Below are 24,105 nucleotides of genomic sequence, written 5' to 3'. Positions count from 1 at the left end.
AATCTAATCCATTATTTAGAAATAAATAATATTATATTCACAACATTTTTAGAACACATTCAAATTAAACACAAGAAAAATGACATATTCTCTCATTTTTTTCATCCTCACCAAAACATCTCCAACCAAACAAATAGTCACATACTAAAGATATCCACAGTACATAACTAACATCGATCCCATGGACGGAGCTGTAATAGGTACTAATTTTAGTAATTTTGTTCAATAAAATTACACTTTGCCTCTGTTAATAAAGCCATCAATTCTTTTGAGAGTAATGTTATAGCTAAAAACGTATTTACAATGTTTATACAAATTATTGAGGTAGTAAATTCTTATTGGTTCGTACACTTGCATTACTTTGTACTTATCAATAGCCACTCACCACATTAGCAATTTGTAAAAATTTTGTAGTTTTAATATTTTCACATTTTAAAGGACGTAAAAAATTAATAGATTAAATCTAAAACAAAATATACAAGCCCAAAAAAATTAGTTCAACAACAAAAATTATCAATAATAAAACTAAAAAAATTAAGTCCAATCAATCTATTTTACTCAAAACAAACTACTTGGCCATTTAAAAAATTTTAAACAAAAATCCTTAATGGTAAAGCACTAGATTTAAAGATCGGAGCCACTACACATAGCTGGCAGCAAAGTCACCCCCTAATTTCAAGTCCGGGCTCCCTCCCTAATCGATCCTATCCTAAACTAGCTACTCATAGAGTGTACTCCTCCCACTTGTGTACAATAATTCCCTTACTCAAAAAAAATAAAAAAATAAAAAATGAAAAAGCTAGCACGTAAGATTTATGATATATATCACTATTATGTATACGTGAAAAAGAGAGACTATCACAAACAGTGAAAAATCCATGGAAAAGGCATGAATGGGTTTGGTTTATTCATAATTTAACAGTCCGTTTGAAAATTCCCGCATATTTTAAGAAACGTACAGCTCATCCCTGCTCTATATATATCAGCTACTGTCTCTCTCATCCTATCCAAAAAAAAACACAAACAAAACAGCATTGTATAATCACAAACTCTCTTTGTGTGTGTGTGTCAGCCAATTCATTGAATTTAGAGAGAGAAAGAGAGACCCACTTCCTCGACCAAATCTCCGCCGTCGGTCTTTCATTGTAGTTACCGTCAAAATGCTGCCGTACAAGACAATACAGGAGGCGTCGGCGGTGCTTGGCCGCAACCTGAGCACGGCGGAGACCATTTGGTTCAACTACTCGGCTAACAAGTCCGACTACTTCCTTTACTGCCACAACATTGTTTTCCTTTTCGTTGTATTCTCATTGATCCCTTTACCACTGGTCTTTATTGAGCTTGCTCGCTTGGCTGGCTTTGATCGATACAAGATTCAGCCAAAGGTCAGGTTGTCTTGGCCCGAGATGTTTCGTTGCTACAAGGATGTTGTGTGCAATAATTTCCTTCCCATTATCGTTCCTCTACAGCTCGCTTCTTACCCTTCTATTAAGGTATGCTTTTTTGTGTTTCTGGGAATGAGATTTGGATTTGCTTTTGGGCTCTGCCAAATCTCTGGTTTTATTGATTATTTTACAATTTTGGCTTGTTGGGGTTTTCAATTTCTTTGCTATGGTGATTGCGGGGTTGTGAAATTTGCTGATTATATATATTTTTTGAATAAAGTTTTCATCTTTATCTTGTGATATTTTTACTGGGTTGTCATTGCAATACAAATTCCTTGATTGTTTGTAATGTCAAACAATTTCCATGATTCGAGCTTTTGGCATTTGTCCATCATTGCAAATTCTTTTCCATGTGCCTAATGAATTTTTTGGAATTGCAAGCTTCTGAATTTAGGAGATTTTTTTGGGGGCTAATTATGCCTAAAAAATCTTGAACTTCTGAATGAAATAATGGGCCTTTTTATTTTGGGGGGTTTTTCTCTTTGGTAATTTTAGTACTCATGGACCTGTTCTTTATCTTTCTGGAATATTTTTTGAAGTATTGAATTTTGAGCAAATTTGTGTTCATCGACAGATGATTGGTATTCGAACGGGGTTGCCATTGCCTTCAGGATGGGAAATGTTTGCACAGTTGTTAGTATATTTTCTGATAGAGGATTATACCAATTACTGGATCCACAGGTTTCTGCATAACAAATGGGGATATGAAAAGATTCATCGAGTTCACCATGAATACACTGCTCCAATCGGATATGCAGCACCATATGCGCATTGGGCCGAGGTTTTGGCCCTCGGGATTCCATCTTTCCTTGGGCCAGCCATGGTGCCTGGTCACATGATCACATTCTGGTTGTGGATTTGTTTGCGGAATATAGAGTCGATTGAGACACATAGCGGGTATGCATGATACACTTGACTCTTATACTTGCTTACTATTCTTTATTGCTTTAGTTGAGTGTGATGAAATGATGCAAACTTTAGAATTTTTTTTTTTTTTCATTCTTTATTTCTTTTCTCTAGTAATAGAATTCTATGTAAAGGACATTGGATTTCATGAATCTTCAATAGTGCCTTGCCTTTTTGTTATGGGTCCTAGGGTCAGTGTGATGCCTTTTTGCTTTTCTTCTTTTATTTTTCTTTTTTGATGGTGGGGGATGAGTGGAGGCAGAGAAGGGAGTTCTTTGCTTTGTTGTTAGTTTGTTTTTGAGTAGTGAATTACTGTTAATTTTTGCACAAACAAATTAGCAAAACGAATCATTTATACAGTAACAAATATAAAAGCAGGAGGAAGATATGCTGAAACTTGGAAATTTCAGTTTAGAAATCTGTTGTCAGGTCAGGGAACGTTATATGCTTTCCACATCAGTGACAATATTTCATAGTCTGTCTTGCTTTGGATTTTTTTAACATACTTTCAAAGATGCATAGATGGAGGGTGATAGTTGTGGGTGCATGAATTAGTTTAATTTTACAGTTCAGATCAGTTGCCATCCCTAAAAGTCAACTTTGAAATCTTTACATATGCAATATTGATATAAAGTTTTTTTTTTTAAAATATTTATATATATATATATTTTATAAATGTCTCGTGCATGCCATCTAAGGACTGCCTCATTGATGATTATCATTTCTTTATTAAACTTTTAAAAGCTTTGGCAATGTGCACATAACTGATTAGTTATTGGAGTCCCTAGAGATTGTTGTCATGATAGTTGATACTATATGACTCTTTTTGCATATTAAGTAACTTTAAGCCTGACTATCTTTTTAATTCATTTTTCTTAGTCTCCTTGCATGTTTTTTCTTGTTTTTGCACCACATCAAAATTTTTTTTTTTTTTTTGGGGGGGGGGGGTTGTTTTTAGGACTAGTTTTAGTTAAGAGTGTGCTTGCTAGTCCACAGAATTCTTACAAACTCTACTAACCACCATGAAGAAGAGTTGTTAAAGGCTTACAACTTACAAGTTGATTACAGTGAGGGAGAGGAAAGACAAGATATTGGTCAGGATTATGAAAAGTAACCTAGTAATTTAGGTATGCATACTTCCATGGGGAGAGACTGATAGAAATAGAGGCAGTGTTGAAAGTGAATGTTATTTTAATAATAAAAAATAAGTACAAACTTGTTTTCCTTATCCTTGAATCAATGTTTTTGTATGTGCTGTATCATACCTGATGCCTATTGTCATATCAGGGTTGTGAATTGCATCTGCAGAACTCTACCCGCAAGAGTTCTAATCCAGTGACTTTTGTAAAAAAAGAAGTTTTATTTTTTTTTATTTTTAATTTCTTTTTATAGTTAGTTGATAGCCAACTTCCCAAGAAGTCACTGAAGCCTCTGCAACCTGTATGGAGCTGTAAGGGTAGGATGGGATATGCTGCAAGGTTTTTAATAAAGAAAGTTAGAAAGATGCATTGGTATGCCAACATCATCAAGGATAAGTATGAAAGAGAAATTTGTGGTGGAAAAAAGGCTGGTGTGATTATCTGTTCAGTTTAATAGAGAGTTAGACATCTTTTGATATTTTTTACTACTATTGTGGATGATCTTAGCAGCTCATTCAAAAAGAGAGCTCTATGGTCTTTGTTGTCTGCAAGTGGGTTTGACTAATGAGATCAAGATGGTCCTGGAAAGAAAAAGTACTAAGTAAAGTGAGTTTTAGATGATAGCCTATGTGGAAAAGGATCCGTGTAGTTTGCCTTGAGATGGTTGTGAACTGGCCGCAAGACAATGATGACAATAATTGCTGCTTTGTAGGTGGGGTATTAACGGATGAATATTTTGGTCTTTTGAGTATTACATCTGGCCCTGGGTGGGTTTAGTGAATAAGTAATATACTAACGTTGCTTGTGACTTGGATTATTACGTTCCAGGCATTCAGGCAGTTGCTTAAATTACATGTCTATCATTGTTTTGCATGTTTTGGGAATTCACCTATGATGGTTCTTCCTTTGTATGGATTTTTGTACTAATCAGCTCCAATTTTTTTTTATAGGCAGGTAATCATCTGTCAAAGAAAAAAAAAGGAGTTGATTAGTACAAATGTTGTATGGTTTCACTTTCAAATGCTACTCTATATCCTTGTTGTCTTCTATATGGAATTCTTTACCACTGAGGGCAGCAGAAAAATGTTGAACATATGTTTTGCGCTACAGGTATGACTTCCCTTGGAATCCCACTAAATACATTCCTTTTTACGGTGGTGCTGAGTATCATGACTATCATCATTATGTTGGAGGACAAAGCCAAAGCAACTTTGCTTCGGTGTTCACCTACTGTGATTACATTTATGGAACTGACAAGGTATTATCAAATTTTTTCAACAAATTTATTTTGCTATGTGCATTGTTAAATTACCAGTTCTTCCAAAAGCTTAAGCTACTAGATAATGATGAATTTAATCATTTAACCATAGTTTAATACTCCCCCTCACATGTGGGCCTAAACTCCCCCTTGTTTAGTGGGTCCCAACACATGAGATTTTTTTTTGACATTTCAAATGGGAAGTAGAGGAAAGCCATGGATCAAATATAGGATCTCCTGCTTTGATACAATGTTAGATTACTAGTTCTTCCAAAAGCTTAAGCTACTAAAAATTGGTGAATTTAATCATAGTTTTAACATACACATTGTAAAATGGTTGCACCTGAAAGATGTTTCTGCAATAATTCTTCTTTGATTGTTTTCTTCAGGGCTATCGATATCAGAAGAAGATCTTTCAGAAGGTAACCAATAATACCTTGCCCTTCTCTTTATCAGTTTGTTTTTGTTAGGATGTTAATTATGTACTATGGCATTTTGGTTAGAGCCTATTTGACATTTTTGTTAACATTTGTGGGGTTTGGAAAATCTGGACACAACTGTTTGGTACGTGATGCAGGACAACCTAGGCCTCTCACCTAGATTAGCCCTACCGTAGAACCTTAGGCTTCCCACCTAAGGTGTTTGGAATCACCATCAAACAAATCGATGCAATTTCTGCAAATAATCTCAATAATAATAATAATAATAGTCTGTACTACAAAAGAAATCATCTAGAGCTTTATATGCAGCTTCCAAGAATCACAAAGATAAGGATAAACTCTCTTAAACAAATCCTAAACAATTTCAAATACTAATCTGATAATCCTAAACAATCTCAAATACTAATCCAATAAATCCTAAACAAATGATAATGATAAACTACTAATCCTAACCAAACTCAAATACCAATCCAAATTAAACAAATAACTACGTTACAATCTGAAATTATCCACTGAAAATCTAAAATGAAATATTGAAATCACTTTTAGTTATGCTTCTGCATTATACTCCCCTGGTTTAAGAAAAATCGACCTCGAGTTTTGTAGTGATGAAGAATTAAGACTTTGGTTCTTAATACTTCCTTCAGATCAGAAATCACCCTAGGAAGCACTGAGAGTAGAATAATCTTCAATTCCATGACAACATAGAACTCCTCTGGAAACATAAAATCAATGTGTTGAACAGGCACAATTTTATCTTGAATCATAGTATCAACCTTTTGGACATCAACAACTTGTAGACGTTCATCAACCTCATGGATCATGAAGGGCTCAATACCACTTTCATCAGAATCAACCTCCACATCAAGTGCACCCTCTAAATCTTTGCTCACTTGTTGAAATTTCTCTTCTTGTGTAGACTCTATAATAGGTTCTTGCTGCATGAATGTTGAAACATCATCTATTGGCAGTCGTACCTCTATTTCAACATTAGTCTTTGGTGGAACCTGAGCATCCTTTTTCTGAGTAAAAGAGTCTAGCAGAACCATTATTTTTCTTAAGTCTTGAGCTATGGCAGTGAGTTCTTGACGGAAGGATGAGGTGTTTTCTTGCTGAATACTATCTCTGTGGTGTAGAAAATTCCCATGAGAAGATTGAGGTTGATAATTCTCTTGATGGCATTGGGGAACATATTTCTCTCTAAGTATTTGTTTCATTTCATTCCAATCAGTTATGGCAGGCTTGCGCCTTCCTTTGAGATTATTCTCAATACTACGCCAAAAGTCTCTAGCTCTACTTCTCAATTTCAACCTGGCAAACCTAACCTTATTAGCATCTGGCAGACATATTTGATCAAAGAATTGATCCATCTCATCTAACCAATTAATGAAGGTCCATGGATCTGGACATCCATCAAATATTGGTGCTTCTGAGACTACCATGATTCACTGGTAGTCTGGGCTTGGTAATCTGGGCTTTGGTTGGTGCTCTGTACTGATCATTATGTGGGGCTTGATGAGCGTGGCTTGTGCTGGAACTTTTCTGCATTTGACTTTTTTTTTTTTTTGAAATACAATAAAGAAATACTACAATATAAAACTAAAATTTGCTGGTGTTAAGCAGTAACACGTCAAACTGAAACTAAAGAAACTAGAGACAGGGGAAAACGAAAAGAGAAGAAGCGGCGGAGCAAGCTAGAGACATCGGTGAAGAGGCGGCGTGGCTCATCGGTGTTCACTGTCGGTGGTGCACGATGGTGGAGATTGGAGGTGGTGAGTCAGATCGTGGGAGCGATGGTGACGGCATGTCGGCGGCGGTTGTTGGTAATGATTTCGGCAGCGGGTTGTGCGATGGCGTCATTCCGTTGGTGGGATCGGCGGTTGGCTTTCAACTCTCTTCTGTCTCTGTCGCTGATCTGGTGGATTGAAGTTGTGAATCTGAAATTTTTTTTTTCTCTAGTGGAATTTATGCTCTGATACCAAGTTGATGCAGGACAACCTAGGTTTCCCACCTAGATTAGTCCTACCGAAGAACCTTAGGCTTTCCACCTAAGGTGTTTGGAATCACCACCAAACAAAATACTATGCAATTTCTGCAAATAATCTCAATAAAAATAATAATAGTCTGTACTACAAAAGAAATCATCTGGAGCTTTATATGCAGCTTCCAGGAATCACAAAGATAAGGATAAACTCTCCTAAACAAATCCTAAACAATTTCAAATACTAATCTAATAATCTTAAACAATCTCAAATACTAATCCAATAATCCTAAACAAATGATAATGATAAACTACTAATCCTAACCAAACTCAAATACTAATCCAAACTAAACAAATAACTACGTTACATTCTGAAATTATCTACTGAAAATCTAAAATGAAATATTGAAATAATTTTTGGTTATGTTCCTGCATTAGTACGAGTCAAAGATTCTTGAATTAGTCTGACAACTTGATTAGTTTCATATCTTGAGAAAGACAAAATTTGCGTAACTCAGGAACTTTCTAGACACTTGTTTCCCCATAATTTTATTCAGATTGATTTAGCAAGCAGGTAAATGTTCTTCTTTATGTAGAATGTATTAAATGGTTGAACCGCCTTGCATTTTATATTTTGATCATGAATATTTTTTTTTTTGATAAGTAATAAAGCTTTATTGAAATAAAAAAGAGAGAGACACCCAAGTATACAGGGAGTATAAGGGGGGGGGGAGGAAACAAATAAAAAATGAACATTACAAACATCAAGCAAATCCAAAATAGAAGAAAAATGATGGTTTCTCCACACAGAGAACCAGTCCAATAAGGTTTTGAAAAATAGAAGATTGAGATCAGGCATGGAACGCTCAATGTCTTCAAAACACCTACTATTTCTCTCCTTCCAAATACACCACATCAAACAATGAGGAACAACCATCCAAATATCTCCATTATGATGGCGACCAAATCGACCTCGCTAGCAAGCAAATAGCCCAACAACAGACATTGGCATAACCCAACAAACTCCAAATAAACCAAAAACCATATCCCACAACTCCAAAGCAACCGGGCAATGAAGGAATAGATAATCAACAATTTCACTATTACGCTTGTACATATAACACCAATCCAAAATGCAAACCTTTCTTTTCCTTAAATTGTCAACTGTTAGGCATTTCCCCAAGGCAGCAGTCCATACAAGGAAAGCCACCCTAAAGGGAATCTTCTGCTTCCAAATGCTTTTCCAAGGGAAAAATTGCTCACTATGGCCAACTAGAAGATGGTAGTACACCCAAACCGTGAACCCCTTACTCTTACCAGGCAGCCAACATCTCTTATCCTCCCCAATCCCCCTTATAGGAGTGCTATAAATGGTGTTTATGAAGCTCCTGAAAGCTTCCAATTCCCGATTATGCACATCCCTACAAAAAAGAATCTCCCAATGGAGGACTCCATTAGTGAATCTCATTAGATTTGCCACGCCTCTTTGATACGACAAATCCTATATAATTCTAGAAAGCGGTCTGCAAGAGAAGAAGAACCACACCAACGATCAAGCCAAAACTGCACTTTTGATCCATCTCCAATTTCATACAAAATAAACTGAGATAAGGAAGGCCACCCCTTCTAATATATTTCCATAGACTGACTCCATAAGGACAAGAGAAAGAGCTAGAACACCAACCACCCCAATCACAACCATACTTCACCTCTATCACTTGTCGCCATAGAGCATCCCTGTCTTGCCCAAATTTTTTATTTTGTTTTATGCAGTGAAGATATTTTCTATCTTGGGTTTTGTATTTTCTTCTTCCTACTAATTATTTTACGTTGCTTTTTTTTTTTTTTTTTTTTTTTTTTTTTAAATATTTTAAATCTAATACAGTTGAAAGGGGAATTGAAAGGCAATGGTGAGCAGAATGGAGTCTCATATCGCTTTCCTACCCAAGATCTTAAATCCGATTAGCTGTGGTACTGCAGAACCCTATCTGGAATAAAGTTTTATGTTAAGCTTCTTGCTAGTGACAACATTCTGGAACCTTCTATTTAGAAAGTTAACATCAGTATGCTAGTCAAAGTAGAAGTCCATAGTGACCAAGGTGGATATTAACTTTGGGCTATTAAAAATTGTGATGTTGTGTAGCTTTAGGGAGGGATTTCTAATGTCTAAGATTCAGAATTCGACTTTGTGCTTTAAAACAGAATTTCAGGATTTGGGATCTTGGATTGTGTTTATGAATTTCAGGAAAGTGTTGGTCTTGTATCTTTAGTTCAAAAGTAAAATAAAGTATGCATGTTGATGTTGTGTTGTCTCTGGTCCTTTGAGATATGACTTTCTCCTTTTGTGGATTACCTGCCAATGGTATAATTGTCAGATTTTTGTGCAAATGATTCATTATGCAACTTTATAATAGGCATTCCTTTCCATGTTATTTTCTGTAGATGGTCAGGTTGGGTTTAGCCTTGTATGAGCTGTTGGGATTACTGTATCAATAACTCAATATTGGACTGTATTACATTATTTGCCAAAAGTTTTGGGGATTACAAATTCTAAGACAAAAACCTGTAAAGGGGTAGTATTACAATCAATGCCTGACTGTATTACATTATTTGCCAGATGTTTTGGGGATTACAAATTCTAACTCAACCTGTAAAGGATAAAACCTATGTTTTAAATCGTAATTGGATCCCACAATCTTTATTTTTATCTCATATTTTTTAAAATGTATTATTACTTTGGATCTCATAATGTAATCTTAACTCTTAATTGGCATTTGCATTTCAAGAAATGGGATAAGTAGACACCTATTGCTCCAATTATGCAGTGAAGTTCTTTATATTTCAGCCAATTTATGAATGTTTTCCTTCCATCTGAAACTGTATGAAGCTTGAGGAACAAAGAGTGCATGGAGGGGGTTATAGCAACTACATCAGTCCATCTATAATCTTCTAAAATAGAAAAAAGTACAAATTTACACATTTTGAGCAAAAAAACACCCATATCAGTGGATGTAAAAATGTGTAAATATTTCCCTGAGCTACAGTAACCGTGTATATTTACACGGTTACTGTAGCTCGTTTATCTTTTATTTTAATATTATCTTTGTACAGTATAAAACACCTTTTGCGCCTTTTTTTTTTCTCTCTCCTCTCACTGAGCAACACCAACGCCTCTCAGGTCTCAGCTTCTCTCTCCTTGTTTCATTCCTGAGCTCTTCCTCTCATCTTCTCTCTTCGTCTGCTTCTTATCAGCTTTTGCTCATTCTCATCACCACGGGAAATAATGTGATCAGTTTGGGGGTTTTGCAGCCCCGTGAGGAGGGTTGATCAATTGACAGACTCATCTTCTCTATTGAAAGACTTTGGGGCTAATTTCTCTAAAAATGTATGGGTTTTTCTCATTGAGATTTTAGGGTTTTTTTGCCTTTTGGTTTCAAGCAAGATTCTTGGGAGTTTCTCTAAACTAATTTTTTTTAGGGTTTCTTGGGAGTTTTTTGTTTCAAATTTTTTCTGGTTTGGGGCTTTTTTTAGGGATTCTTCGGAGCACACCCAAAGTTATTTTTGGAATTTATTAGTATTTCAGATTTTGTGTGTATTTATATTTGATTATTTTAGAGTTCAGATAAGGATTAAATTTTATGTCTTTTGATAGGGATTAGTTTCCCCGTGTGTAGGGAGTGTTTGAAGAATTTGGAGTTTTTTAAACTTGTATTAAATTGACAGTTATACATTTACATATATTGCTTGCATTTTGTGGCATTATTGTCTTCTTGGTAGTGGGTGGAGTCAAGTTTCTTGCTTCTTGAATTCCAAACCTCGCATCTATATGGGTTTGTCTTAGAAGCACGTTACTTATTTGGGGTCCTCAAGAATTTAAAATTGAGGATTGTATGAGGAATGATGACTATAAACTTGTGCAGGGTCTAATAATGTTACAAGATTTTTTAACTAAAGAAGGAATAAGTATGATTGGAGGACAAGCAGTCCTTGTAGATAAATGGAGTATTGTGTTTGTTCTGGTGTTAATTTTGAATAAATTTGGATTTGTATACAATATGGGAACCCTCTTATTTTCAGTCTTTTTTATTTTATAATTTTTAATGTTTTCTATATATATATATATATATATATATATATATATATTATTTTTAAATCAAGTGGAGAGAATCCTCTTCCTTGACATCCTTGTGTGTGTTATGTATATATGTACGCATTGGCATAAATATATGGTGTATGCTTGTATATATTCCCAATTTCTCATCAGGCTCCATTACATGTACTTTCTTTTTGGTCATTGGCAGCTGATGCACTTATCTCGACGGGTTTGGCTGAGGCTATTTGTATCTCAATATAGGTATTATTCTGGCATGTTTCAAGTATTTAACTTCAATTTTATCTGTTTTAGACTTATTTATTTTCATGGACTGCAGATGATTGCTGGTCCAACACAACTCGGAATTCAGCGGTCAATTTAATCCTTTAATTTCACCTAATCACAACTCTCATTGACTTTGTACTTTCTTACATCAGTAGTGTAGATCTTGCAGTCTTAGCAAACACCATAAATTAGATAAGTGATGTTCTTTAGCTTAACTTAGTCCTAAAGGTTGATTTTCTTAACTTTAAATTCATCTTGAGTTTCTTGTTTTTGGTGGGACAGATCAAAATTGTGCCTTATTATAATAACTGTACTTTTATCTGTCTTGCACTCTATTTATATAGCTTTTCTTCATGTGTTTAATTGTGGAGCAAATTATTTGCACCACTTCATTTCTCCATTTGAAGAAACATTTTGCACAAGAAGTGTTCACTACTAAATATTGTGCAGTTACCCTAAGATTATTGGCTTCAATTTAAGCTTTTCTGGCATGCCTAGCTTACCCACCTTTGTCAATTCTTTTCCCCTGCATTATCTAGTAGATAAATTTCAACTTCAATTTTGTTGCTTATTAGTGCTGATTCTGAATCACTTTGGTGTTTGTTAGGTGATGGACTCACAAAATCCCTTCTTCCTTGACATTTTACAAGACAATGAACAAGGTTTTGAGTCTTTTGACAGTAGTATTTTGATGTCCACTCCATATTCAAACGTGAATGTCCATCAATCTCCACCCCAAGTTGAAATGGGACAATCTATACCCCCCCATTGCAAAAAAATCAACTACTAAGAGGTCAATGAGGAATCAACCTCACCGTAGATGAAGACATTAAGCTAGTGTTGGTGTGGCTCAATGTTAGCTTAGATGCCGTGACATCGACGAACCAAAAACACACAACATTTTGGGATAGAATTTGGACCACCTTCCACAACGACAAGAAATTTAACTGCACCAAGGATTCTTTAAATAGTCGGTAGTCAACAGTTCAAAGGGAGACCAACAAGTTTTGTGGATGCTTGGCCCAAATTGAGAACTGGAATGAAAGTGGTAAAACTGAGCATGGCAAGGTATTTCGACTCGACATCTAATATGTATTGTACATCAATATACTTTTAGTTTTATGATTGCCATTATTTTCAATTTTTTACTTTTGTAGATTGAAGATGCAAAAGCTATGTAACTAAGTAATAGTAAAAATGCATTTCAATTAGAACATTGTTGGAGAATTTTGAGGAATGAAGCTAAGTGGTTGATTCTAAGAGATAATTTGAAGGTCCGCACAAGACAGCCAGCCACACAATCTTGTCATACTTTTGCAAGCTCAATAAATCCAGATGAAGATAATGATGAGATGAACTTCGGCGAAACCTTGGAGAGACCCATAGGCAAGAAGGCCGAAAAGGAGAAATTAAAGAAAAGAAAGAATTGTGATGACGTGGTCCCAATACTTTCCTCCCAATTGGACGAAATCAAGGAAGAAAAGAGGAGAATGCATGAGGAGAAAAAGGAAAGTATGCGCATTGCATTAGAAGAACGAAGAGAGTTAATGCGCATTGCATCCGAAGAACGAAGAGAGTTGATTCGTATCAAGGAAGAGAAGAATGAAGAGTTGATTCGTATCAAGGAAGAGAAAAATGAAGTAGAAAAGAGGAAAATTGAAGATAAAATTATGATGAAAGATACAAGAACCATGGATCCTGAGCAAAAAGAACATATTCGTCAACGTTGTTTGGAAATCTTGGAGAAGTTAAGGTCTAAATTTCCATCATAATTTGAATATTATTATTGATAATATCTAATCAAGTAATTTTTTGTATACTGCAAAGATACTAGCACATGGTTGACATAGATGATTTGATGTTAGACATCTCTTTTGTAGTATTTACTTGTGCAGGGAACATGATTATTCAATCTTTAATCATATTAGATATATTTTTGTAGTCTTCACTTGTGCAAGGAAATAGACGCAATGTTGTAAATTTTGTATTGTGCACAGAAAATAGCACTTGATTGTTCAATTTAATTTGTGATTCTGTTCTTATCATTCTGTTATGGGTGAAGCAATGTCTCTGTTGAAGGTGGCTGTACTTGCTGATTTTATTGGTTGTATATGCTATTTGAATGTAAATTTAATGGCATGTGATAGGGCAACTCTTTAACTAACTGGTTTGTGTATTTATTGGTTGTATTTAACCATTTCTTTAACAGACTGTGAGAGCTGAGCAAATTTAGGACTTTTTTTTATGGACCAAATTGAAACTACACCTTCTGTTTCACTATCTCAGCTCAGGCTTGAGAGATAAAGCCATAAAGAATACCCATATTCGTAATTTTTTCAAGAACAAAACAGTAGGATACAGATGCAAATCAAAGAAGTAAAAAAAAAGTTTATAGTATATAGTACATATATTGTCTAAACCAGTAAATTTAGAAACTTTGTCACTCTTTTGAACAGAGTTATTTGTTTCTGCATAATTATTTCTGTCTAAACCAGTACATATATAGTAAAAGTTTCTGCATAATTATTTGTTTCTGCAGAAACAGTTTTGTTTTTCTGCATATTTCTTGCTTCTGCATATCTGATGTGTTTGTGTGTAGTGTTATTTTTCTGCATAATTATTTGTTTCTGCAGAAACTGTTTTGTTTTTCTGCATATTTCTTGCTTCTGCAGTATAGGTCCGGTAATGTTGTAATTGTGGTCCGACTCCTCTGCATATTTCTATGTATTTCTATGCATAGTTCTGCATTATTGTTCTGCTGTTAGCCCGAGCTCTCATTAGATCTAAGCATTTGAATAAAATTTCCAATTAATGAAGCTTGATAGTCAAGCCCCCAATCAACTTTGCTGCATTACCACCAAAAGGTCGTACCAAAAAAACCGGCAAGCATGTTTTAGATTAAGAATTCGAAGGAACTGAGTTGCATAAGGTGTGGTATACTGGTTTCATATAATGTAAGAGCAACTTTACCATTAGAGCAAGCGGCAGCTAGCAAAACTCAAATTCTATTCAAGAAAAAAAAAAAAAAAATGCATGCCCAATGATCTTTGCAAAAAAGTGTAAGCAGTTGGTGCAAATGCCAGAACAAATTACAGAAATAGTTAAAGATGCAGACACAAACATGCTATAGGTGAAAATGTTCACAGGAAATGACTCATAAATTTTGCTAGGACTTTTTTTTTTTTAGTTAAAAAATAAAGCAATTATAATGCTTCCTTCATCCCAATTTTATGTATTGGTTTGCAAAGACACAATTATAAATAAAAATATGAAAGTAATCTTCCTAAAATGCCATTGATTCGGCAATGGTCGGAGACATCGATTCGGCAGTGGTCGGAGACATCAGTTCGGTCACTGATTCTATACGGTGGTCGGAGACATTGATTCAGCGGTAGTTATTGAAGCCACTATTACAATAGTCACTATTCGGCGGTGGGTCACTATTCGGCAGTACGGTGGGCGGTGAGACCAATCCGGCAGCGTTCGTCAGAGCCACTATTTTGGCGGTTCAGCCATCGGACCTCCACCACAAACGGCTCCATTGGCTGAGCCACTGGTATTGGTATTTTACTTAAAATATAAGTTTAAATTAAAAAAGTATGACCATTAGGAAAAATAATAAAAAATTGATGAAGAATGAATATTTTATTGAAAAGTCTTGTAAAATAGATAAACTGATGTGGGTGTTTTGTAAAAGTGATGGTATAAAATAGAAAAAGTAGGTTTTTTGTGTAAAATAAACTGAATCTTTTCTACAAGCTGACGTGGTTGCTCTTAACATATCCCTTTCAAAGGTTCCAACTTCCAATTATTGTTGCAAAGGTTAAAAAGCTATTGTTGCAAAGGTTAAAAACCTTGATGAACTTCTTTTCAGCAAAGTAAACTGACGAGCTTTGCACACAGTTTAGTTAGTCAAAGTTTGTTTCTTTTTACACGGAGCTCCTGAAATTTGTGCGAAGAATTTCAATCAAGCATCTTTCATCTTGAATATAACCAGACTTTAAATTTGTTCCATATCATAGTTTTATATTTCTTAGGATTTATATATATTTTTCGTGATTAGTTTCTTTTTTATATTAGAAAATAATTCTATATGAAAGAAAACTATTACCATTTTTTTTTTAAAGAAAGTTTCAACTTATGGTGTTTGCTACTAATAATAACTCTTTATTATCGGAGTAAGATACTAATTAGTTTTTGGTATAGATGGTGATTGAACCTTAGATCTCTTATATAACCATTAGAGACTTTATTAGTTAAGCTAACTAAAATTCACAACTATTAGTTGTTATTTATTTTTGTAAGGCATGCATTGTTCAAATTAAAATTTCTTAGGCGAAAACCACATTTTCGTCTCTATATTTTTATATTTTTACTCGATTCTCACTTTGGTTCCTAACTTTTTTTTCCACCGCTTTTAGTTCCTATCTTAGAAAACGCATCTCGTTTTTGTCCCTGCCGTTACATCAGAGACGGAAATTGCACAAGTGGCAAACGACAGAGATAAAAACGAGACGCATTTTCCAGGATAGGGACTAAAAGCGGTGGAAAAAAAAGTTAGGGACCAAAGTGGGAATTGGGTAAAAATGTAGGGATGAAAATGTGGTTTTTGCCTTTATTTAAATGTTATGGTAAATTGCTTCTAGCCCCTAGCTAGATTTTTCTTTTTCTTTTCCTTTTTCCTTTATAGATTAATAAAGATTTGAACTGAAAAGGTATCACATCCTTTACATAGGCTAGTCTTTTACACACTAGCAGAAAAAGATTCGGAAAATTAACTTGCATAATAATAGATTTGATAATCCATGAAAGTTGAATTCAGAAGGTATAGTGGTATCTACAGACATGTTTGTAACGAAGCACCTCTATTATTGAACTTGACAAGGATTGAGGTAAGAAATACATATGAATCTTATATACACATACATATGTAACCATCAAAAACATCTGCAAGTGCTAAATAAACAGTAATATATTTCTTACGCAAACAAGGGGAGTAGCTAACATCAGAACTTGTATGTCCGCACCTTGCTTGGCCATAAAATTAAAGAATGAACATAATTATTTTTAGGATTCTTGTTACTTGCAGACCCTCCATACCTCAAACGATTCCAACAAGTGATGAATTGGGTTTTTGAGTTGAACATGGTCCATGGAGAAGCATTCCTTTCGAACATATTGAAGAGCATTTTCCAACACTAGGGTCATCAAGGTGAAAAGGGAAAATATATCCTTCCTTAGCTTTAGCCTTGGTCCTTTTAGGCTAACCTACCCAGATAGAATAGAACCTAGGGACGTTTTCAACTTAAACCCAATTCATGCAAGACTCCAACAACTTCGAAAGTTGCCAACAAAAACCAGAATTATAGTACAATTTGGAGTCACGAAGCATGTGGTATATGCCTGATCTTCCAATTATGAAGAGTCAAATAGATTCCATCCAACTACAGCCAGGTATCTTAGTGAATCCCTTCTCCCCCACAACCTTTCTCAATCTCTTGGCATCATCCCACCTCTTAACCGAAGCATAAATGTTGGCGAGAAGAGAACAATAACCAGTTGTATCAGGCTCCAGCTCAAAGCAATGCTGAGCAGCTATCTCACCGAGCTCAACATTGTTATGTAGCCTGCAACAAGAAGCAAAGCTCCCCAAACCGCAGCATGAGGCTGCACGGGCATGGTCCTTATTAGTTCATATGCTTCTTCTAACTGCCCTGCCCTGCCTAAAATATCAACCATGATTCCATAATGATCAGCTGAAGTCACAAGTCCATGGTCCTTCATGGAGTTAAAGCATTGGTAGCCTTCTTCAACCAAACCAACGTGGTTATAGGCAGTTAGCAGTCCAGTGTAGGTGACTAAATTAGGGCAAATATGGGATTTTATTATCTCTTCAAATAACTTGATTGCATCAACTGCCTTACCATTTATCCCACATCCCAAGATCATTGCAGAGCAAGCAATTAAATCCCTTTTCCTCAAGCCATGAAACAGCTCATAGGCCTTATCAATGCTTCCACACTTCGCATACAGGTCAACTAAAGCAGTAGCCAAATGATCATCGAGTTCAATACCAAACTTATTCATATATGACTCAACCAAAGGCAAATTTGAAATCTCCTAGTTGTGAACAAGCAGATGTAAGACTAGCCAAAGTTAATCCATCTGGCTGAACATTTACATTTGGTTCAAGCATCTGGTTGAACAGCTCAATGGCCTCCTTAGGTTGGTTATTTTGAGCATAGCAAGATATCATTGCATTAAACGAGAGCAGATCTTTCTCATCCATCTGATCAAAGAGTTTCTGAGCAGACTCAACATCCCCACATTTTGAGTACCCAGCAATCATTGTGATCCAAGAAACATTATTTCTTTGAGGAGGTGATTGTCTTATTCTAAATTATAGAGTAGGTGAGTATAATCAGGGAAGGAAGCATATGTTGACAACCCCGCGCAGAATTTTTAAAAATTAATTAATTAAGTATTTATGTATTTATTTAAAAGTTTAGATACAAAAATTTATATCCCCAAAGTTGAAAATTAGTTATTTCAAATTGTAAACTAACCCAAAGAATTTAAAATATTAAATAATCACTTGGCTTATATGTGTTTAGCACTACAATTTGCTTATTTGATGTTTAGGACCCAAAGCTATAAGTTTGAGACTTTAGATTTTAAGTGATGTCATGCTACATTTTCACCTAAGTGTTTGTTATTTTTTGTATGTGTGTTTGCTGGTCTTAATTTTCAGCTTAACAATACTAATTTTTTTTAATAAGAATATTTTGCATATTAATGATTATAAATATGACTTTCAACTTTTGTGGTTAACACTATTTCCTTTATAAAATAGTTGTATTTATATTTACTCTTTCAATTTTTATTGCAATTATGAACCAAGTATTTTCCGTCATGAATATTATCAAAGCTAGGTTTCACAAGAAAATAAAATATGATTTTCTAACTAATTATTTGGTTTTATACATTGAAAGAAAATTCGTTATAACATATACCCCCAAAATCAATCATAATGATTGTTGTGATTTAAAAGAAGGTTAAATTACATTTTGATATATCACAGATGATTGAGTAGAAATGTTTTTTGATTTTTTTTGTTTTCTTATAAGAGTAGAAATGTATTAAAAAAATAATCATTTCAAATATTTAAAAAAAAATATTCAATATGTGCTAATTCTAATTTTTATATATTATTTAGTTTGGAATTTTACTATATTCTTATTTTTAAATGGTTAAAAAAAATTTCATGCCTTTTATTTTTAAGGTCAGACCTTAATGCAATGATAAGTGTCTTCTATTCAAAGCAATAGGTGGTAGGTTTTTGCATGAGAATTAGCCTCTGAAAAAAATTAGAGGCGAGGCTACAAACCATCACCTCTCCTAAATCCAAATAATTATAAAAAATCAAATAAAATAAAAAATTGCATTGAATATAATTCCACCACCCCTGCCCAAAAAAAAAGAAAAAGTGCCTCATGAATTTTCCCACAAACTTTCTCATTACACAATATTCTAGGACTATGATAAACTGGTACTCCATTTTCTTGTATAACTGGGTTCTATACTCATGGTGAGAGAGCTGTATTATTGTAATTGTGTGGTGTATTTTTTTTTCCCCGTAAAAGGAACAAAGTTACACAATATACACTTCTTGAAGAATTAGAACTGGGAATTCGCATTGCTAGGCCCAAAAATCTTGCTAAATCTAAATTAACATGGAGAAAAGCTTATGGACCCGAGTGTTGAAAACGAATTATTGAACAGCACACAATCTTAACTTGTCAACAACTAACAGATGTGAGAATTAAGATGACCTAGCTTGAGCACATGGTTTGCTTGCAAATTAGGCCTACCATTTATAATTGGTCTTTTGGGCCTATTCGAAATCTAATCCACAACCCACTCCATCAAAGTGAAGAAAACAAAGTCATTCGAGCTATTGGCATGAACAAACTGCAAAATCAAAGAAATGGAGATTGTTGATGATTACATGGTTAAGATTTTAATTTTTAAATTAAACAAAGTATAAAACTATAAATTTCAAATCATTTAAAACCTTAAATGACATGACATGACATTAGAGACCTTTAATAGTAAGGGAAAATGGGTAAAGGGCTTTACTCAGCAATTGGACTGGGCTGGGCTGCCATCTAGTGTAATTGCAAAATATTGGAACTTACTAGATGGGTTGATTTAGGCCATTAGGGATCAGGAGCCCAGTTGTTAAGATAGAGATGCAAATTAATTAGTGTTACTCCTCAGTAAATAGGCCTAACACCCTAATCCATAATATTGAAGTTAAACTTAACTACTAATAAGGGAATTGTGGGGATGCCTTAGCAAGAAGAGATTTCAATTAAAGTGTCCAAGTGGTACCTCTCCCATGCACTAAGTGCATAGATCCAGGGTGCTGGGTCGAGTTGCAGGTACTGTATTTTTACAAACTATTGATGTGGTTAACGTCTTATTGGATTTCATCTAGATCTATCATTAAAATCATTTTTTTCATTTACCAGTAACTACTCACCACATCAAAAGTTTGTATCTCTAGCATTACTCTTGTATAGTTTAGTAATTTCTAATCATAATAAATACAATAATAAAAAATAGAATATATATATATAGATAGATAGATAAATCTAATGTTAGATTTAGTGGTAAATGATGTTTTGTCCACTGATTTATCTCTTTTGTTAGCCTTAAATAACTTTGTTATTGTTGTGATTTCTAGTTAACTTAATTGGTAAAGTCTTTAATGGTTAAATAAGAGAGTTAGGGTTCAATCATCGCCTACACCAAAAACTAATTGGTATTTTGGTTTGATAATAAAGAGCTATCATCAGGAGCAGACGCCGAAGGTTGAAACTCTCTAAAAATATATATAACTTTGATGCTGTCAAGTGGCGGCTCTTGGAATTTTTTGAGAGAGAGAGAATATTTGCTACAAATTGAAAACCAAGTAGCTAATTAGAACAAAATTGTTACAACTACAAAACAAAAGAGAGCATAACTACCATCACATAGTATTTCTCTTGGTACCATTTGTTAAAGAAAAATAAAATTATGGCTTATTTTTATTAAATGAATGCACAATATACAAATTTTAATGATGAGATATTTTTATTCTTTTGTTTTTGAATATGCCATTTGTTAAATAATTTGTTCACTTATTTGCTAAAAGCAATATTCATGCACTAAAAACTTCTAAAAATGCTTACAAATATTATCATTTTCCAACAATAACCAATTGATTTTTACTAAGACATGTCACAATATTTAAATTTTCGTAATGAATGATGTTATATATTACAATTGAAGCTTTTCATCAAATACCTTCAACCATACACAATGAAAATTTTGTCGTTCATACTTTCTTCTTGATCATTCTACACGAGTCTAGGAGCAATGTTTAGTTTACTTAGTTTTTAATGACACTCATTTTAGGTAAGAAAATAAATTTTTTTTTTTTAAAAGATAACAAAAGACATGTATCATCGAATTTTCCATTAGAAAATCAATGATCTCTGGGTAATAAATAAAACACCTTATACCACCATCTAAAACTCAAAGTACATGAATGCAATTTTTTGGGATGTTAAAATTTAGACATTATACAATAGAATATTTTAAAAATCATAAGCTTTCTTTAGGGGTTAATTAAGAAAATAACAATATGACATATTTTGCTTGTGGGGGTGATAGGCCCGGAAATACATATCTATGTATCTATTGGGCCAGAGACCCAATCTGTGGATGTTAAATAGTCCGAGGACGGGAAAATATCTTCTCGAGAATCCGTGAGTAAGTAAAGAGATAAAATTCTGATCAAGATCATCCAAGAAGGTGGTCTGAGGAGGAATACTTCCTTGGCTGAGCAAAGCTGAGGTCGGAAGGTGTGGGTCTGCCATCTAAAAGCATCGTTCTGGGAGATCTTGTAGGTAAGGATATATATTATAAGAGAACAAGATAAGGAAAGACTATGAAATATCTAAGAAAAAGTTGCTACCACCGTATTGAATGCTCTGTAGCTAACTCTCTGACCGCATTAATGAGGAAATGATGTCTAAGTAGTAGTGTTCAACTTTACAGCTACTTCCAAAAGTTTCAGAAATGTGCTGATGGAACAAGTATCCAAACCAATAATTTGATCCATACATGGAAGCTAGAGAAAGGAGGAAGGAGGATATAAAAAGGAGAGGAGACACTCATGATAGGGGATTGAAGGAAAAAGAGAGAAAAATACTATATACTAAAGAACAGTATTTGTAATATGTCTCTGAGGGAGATATATAGAAGAACTAGCCTCCTCGGATTAAGTTCGAGGACGATTTTCCTTATATAAAACTGTTTCATCTTTATTTTTTGGTCACCTTAGTCCATTACAACTGATGAAAAAACACATTAGAACCTAGATTTCAAACTTACTCTCTACAAATTCATTGTATTGGGCTTTTTGGGCCTATTTCCTTCCTCTTTTGGGCTTAGGTACAAATTGTGACCTTACATTGCTATTTTTCAAAATATTAAGTGAAAAATTGTTTGATTTTAGAATTTAAGGAGGAATTGTGAACTATTCTAAACATAAAGGATGAAAAGTGTTTTTATCCTAAGTTTTTTATTTTGTGTGTGTATAAGACTATGTGTTTTTACTTAAAATGATGCTTAAAGATAAAAATACAATAAAAAATACAAAAAATCAACCAAAGAAAACTGTATATGAAACAGTGGATTTTGGCTCAATAGAATGGTACAACATTTTAAAAAAAAAACCTTTTTAATTTTTTTATATTTTATTTTGACTTGTAAAAAATTGACACTTCAGTAGTTATGAATATATTATGATGACAAAAAGATGTCGTAATATTTTCATAAGAAAAATATTATGTCTACAACATTTTCACAACAAATTATAAGTATTGGTTGTTATGAGTTGTTATTTGTGGGTAAAAAAATAATTTCATTGGTAAGTTTAAATTAGAACCAATAACGATTTACCACCTATGATTTATTATGAAAGTGTTGTAAAAATGTTATGGATGAGACACTTCTTTTTCACAATACTTTTATTTTTAGTCGTGGTTAGTACCAGTATGATATTTTGTTTTGATCTATAAGGAATTAACACATCAACAATTGTGAAAATATTGTGATAATATGTTGTGTTAACTAATAGCTCTATAGATTAAAAAAAAGAAAAGAAAAAAGAGTTGACTGGGCGATATTATCGAAAAAATAGAAGGCTAGTGAACAGTTCAAATTGAACAAACTAAGAAAAAAAAATGTAGCTACTACTATAGCTGTACGCATTTACACTTTTGTTATGAAAGTGTTGTGAAAAATGTATTAGATGTAGCACTTATATTTTCACAATATCTTTATTTTTAGCTATAGTTGGTTCTAGTATGATATATTATTTTGACCTTTAAGGAATTAACACATTAACAATTGTGAAAATATTGTGATATTTTATTGTGTTAACTAAAGAATTACCCAAAAAAATAAAGCGAAACAGTTCAAAATGTTGAACAAACCAAATCACTATAGCTTCTTACTGTTACTTTAGCACATTTGCGCTTTTTATATATAGATTTACTAAACCTTCTATTACCCTGTGAAGTTTCTAACCTTGTTAAATGAATTGTAAAGTGACTTCATTATTCGACTTCCATCAAGTATATCTCGTTTATTTAATGTCTATTTACTAATATTTTTTAGTAAAAAAAAAACCCCACAAAAAAGTTTTAGCTCCAATACAGGCGACACATGTGCCTAAAACTAGAAAGAACTTTCATCGTCAAAATCGACCACAAAGATTTTCCAAGTGAATAATGATTAAAACCTCTCAAAAAAAAAGTGGAAAGTTGTACCTGCAATTTAACACAATTGACCAACTTTAAAACCCAATAGTTTCGAAGACCACATTTTTTTTTCCCATCGTTTAGAGCCCCTTTAAAAGGGAAGCATGAAGATTAACAGTCACTCACCATATAAGCAAGCCATGGATCACTCTTTGAATGCATTTCATCAACTCGCATGCTAATCAGTTTGCACATTTCGATCATCATCATCATATCTTTAGAGTCATAAATACGACAAAGATATGGGCAAAAACACACAACTTTTTGGTGTCACATGCATTCCACGCCCCAAATCATATGCAAAAATCACATCATCGTCCCCACACAAAGAGACTGATCAAAATGGTGGGGGCCAATCATCAACTCAAAGTAAATATAGCTCTAGCAGCCCCCACCACTTGATTAGTTTTTGATACGTCTATTTTGATCACTGACGGGAAATATAAAGATATACCATTCTGTCGTCGGCCTAATCTTTTACCAGAGTTCTGTAACTTTGTTTTTTGTTTTTGTTTTTTTATAAAGTTTTTCGATAAAGTTTACTAGTAGATCTGTTGAATCTTTCAAAAACCGTATTACTCATTTAACAATACCCTACGTGCTTTACAAATGATAAGAACTAGGAATTAACTACTATCTAGGAGCTAGAGTAGTGGCTCCGCTCAATAATTATTTTCTTGGT

General features: G+C 33.9%; 1 protein-coding gene and 1 pseudogene across 1 annotated transcript; one reads left to right on the top strand and one right to left on the bottom strand.

Annotated features, from left to right (window-relative positions):
- Window positions 1-849: 849 nt before the first annotated feature.
- On the top strand, window positions 850-9,481 carry LOC142613164 (methylsterol monooxygenase 1-1-like). The gene is made up of 5 exons (XM_075785383.1): window positions 850-1,493; window positions 2,020-2,342; window positions 4,601-4,748; window positions 5,138-5,170; window positions 9,055-9,481. Exons 1-5 carry the CDS (start codon window positions 1,161-1,163, stop codon window positions 9,133-9,135), a joined length of 918 nt encoding a protein of 305 aa, XP_075641498.1. The 5' UTR covers window positions 850-1,160; the 3' UTR covers window positions 9,136-9,481.
- Window positions 9,482-16,972: 7,491 nt separating this feature from the next.
- Window positions 16,973-23,618, bottom strand: LOC142612057 (pentatricopeptide repeat-containing protein DOT4, chloroplastic-like; annotated as a pseudogene).
- Between the last annotated feature and the right edge of the window lie 487 nt (window positions 23,619-24,105).

This window comes from Castanea sativa, chromosome 10 (assembly GCF_040712315.1).
Source record: "Castanea sativa cultivar Marrone di Chiusa Pesio chromosome 10, ASM4071231v1".
In the NCBI taxonomy this organism is placed as follows: domain Eukaryota; kingdom Viridiplantae; phylum Streptophyta; class Magnoliopsida; order Fagales; family Fagaceae; genus Castanea; species Castanea sativa.
The sequence above is the reverse complement of the archived record's forward strand: the minus strand, read 5'-3'. Positions and strand labels throughout refer to the sequence as shown.

Excerpts from the sequence above, each read along its gene's own strand:
- LOC142613164 (XM_075785383.1), top strand. The coding sequence starts at position 1,161 with ATGCTGCCGTACAAGACAATACAGGAGGCGTCGGCGGTGCTTGGCCGC. Across the intron at positions 4,749-5,137 it reads ACATTTATGGAACTGACAAG|GGCTATCGATATCAGAAGAA; the intron begins GTATTATCAAAT and ends TGTTTTCTTCAG. Across the intron at positions 5,171-9,054 it reads AGAAGAAGATCTTTCAGAAG|TTGAAAGGGGAATTGAAAGG; the intron begins GTAACCAATAAT and ends AATCTAATACAG.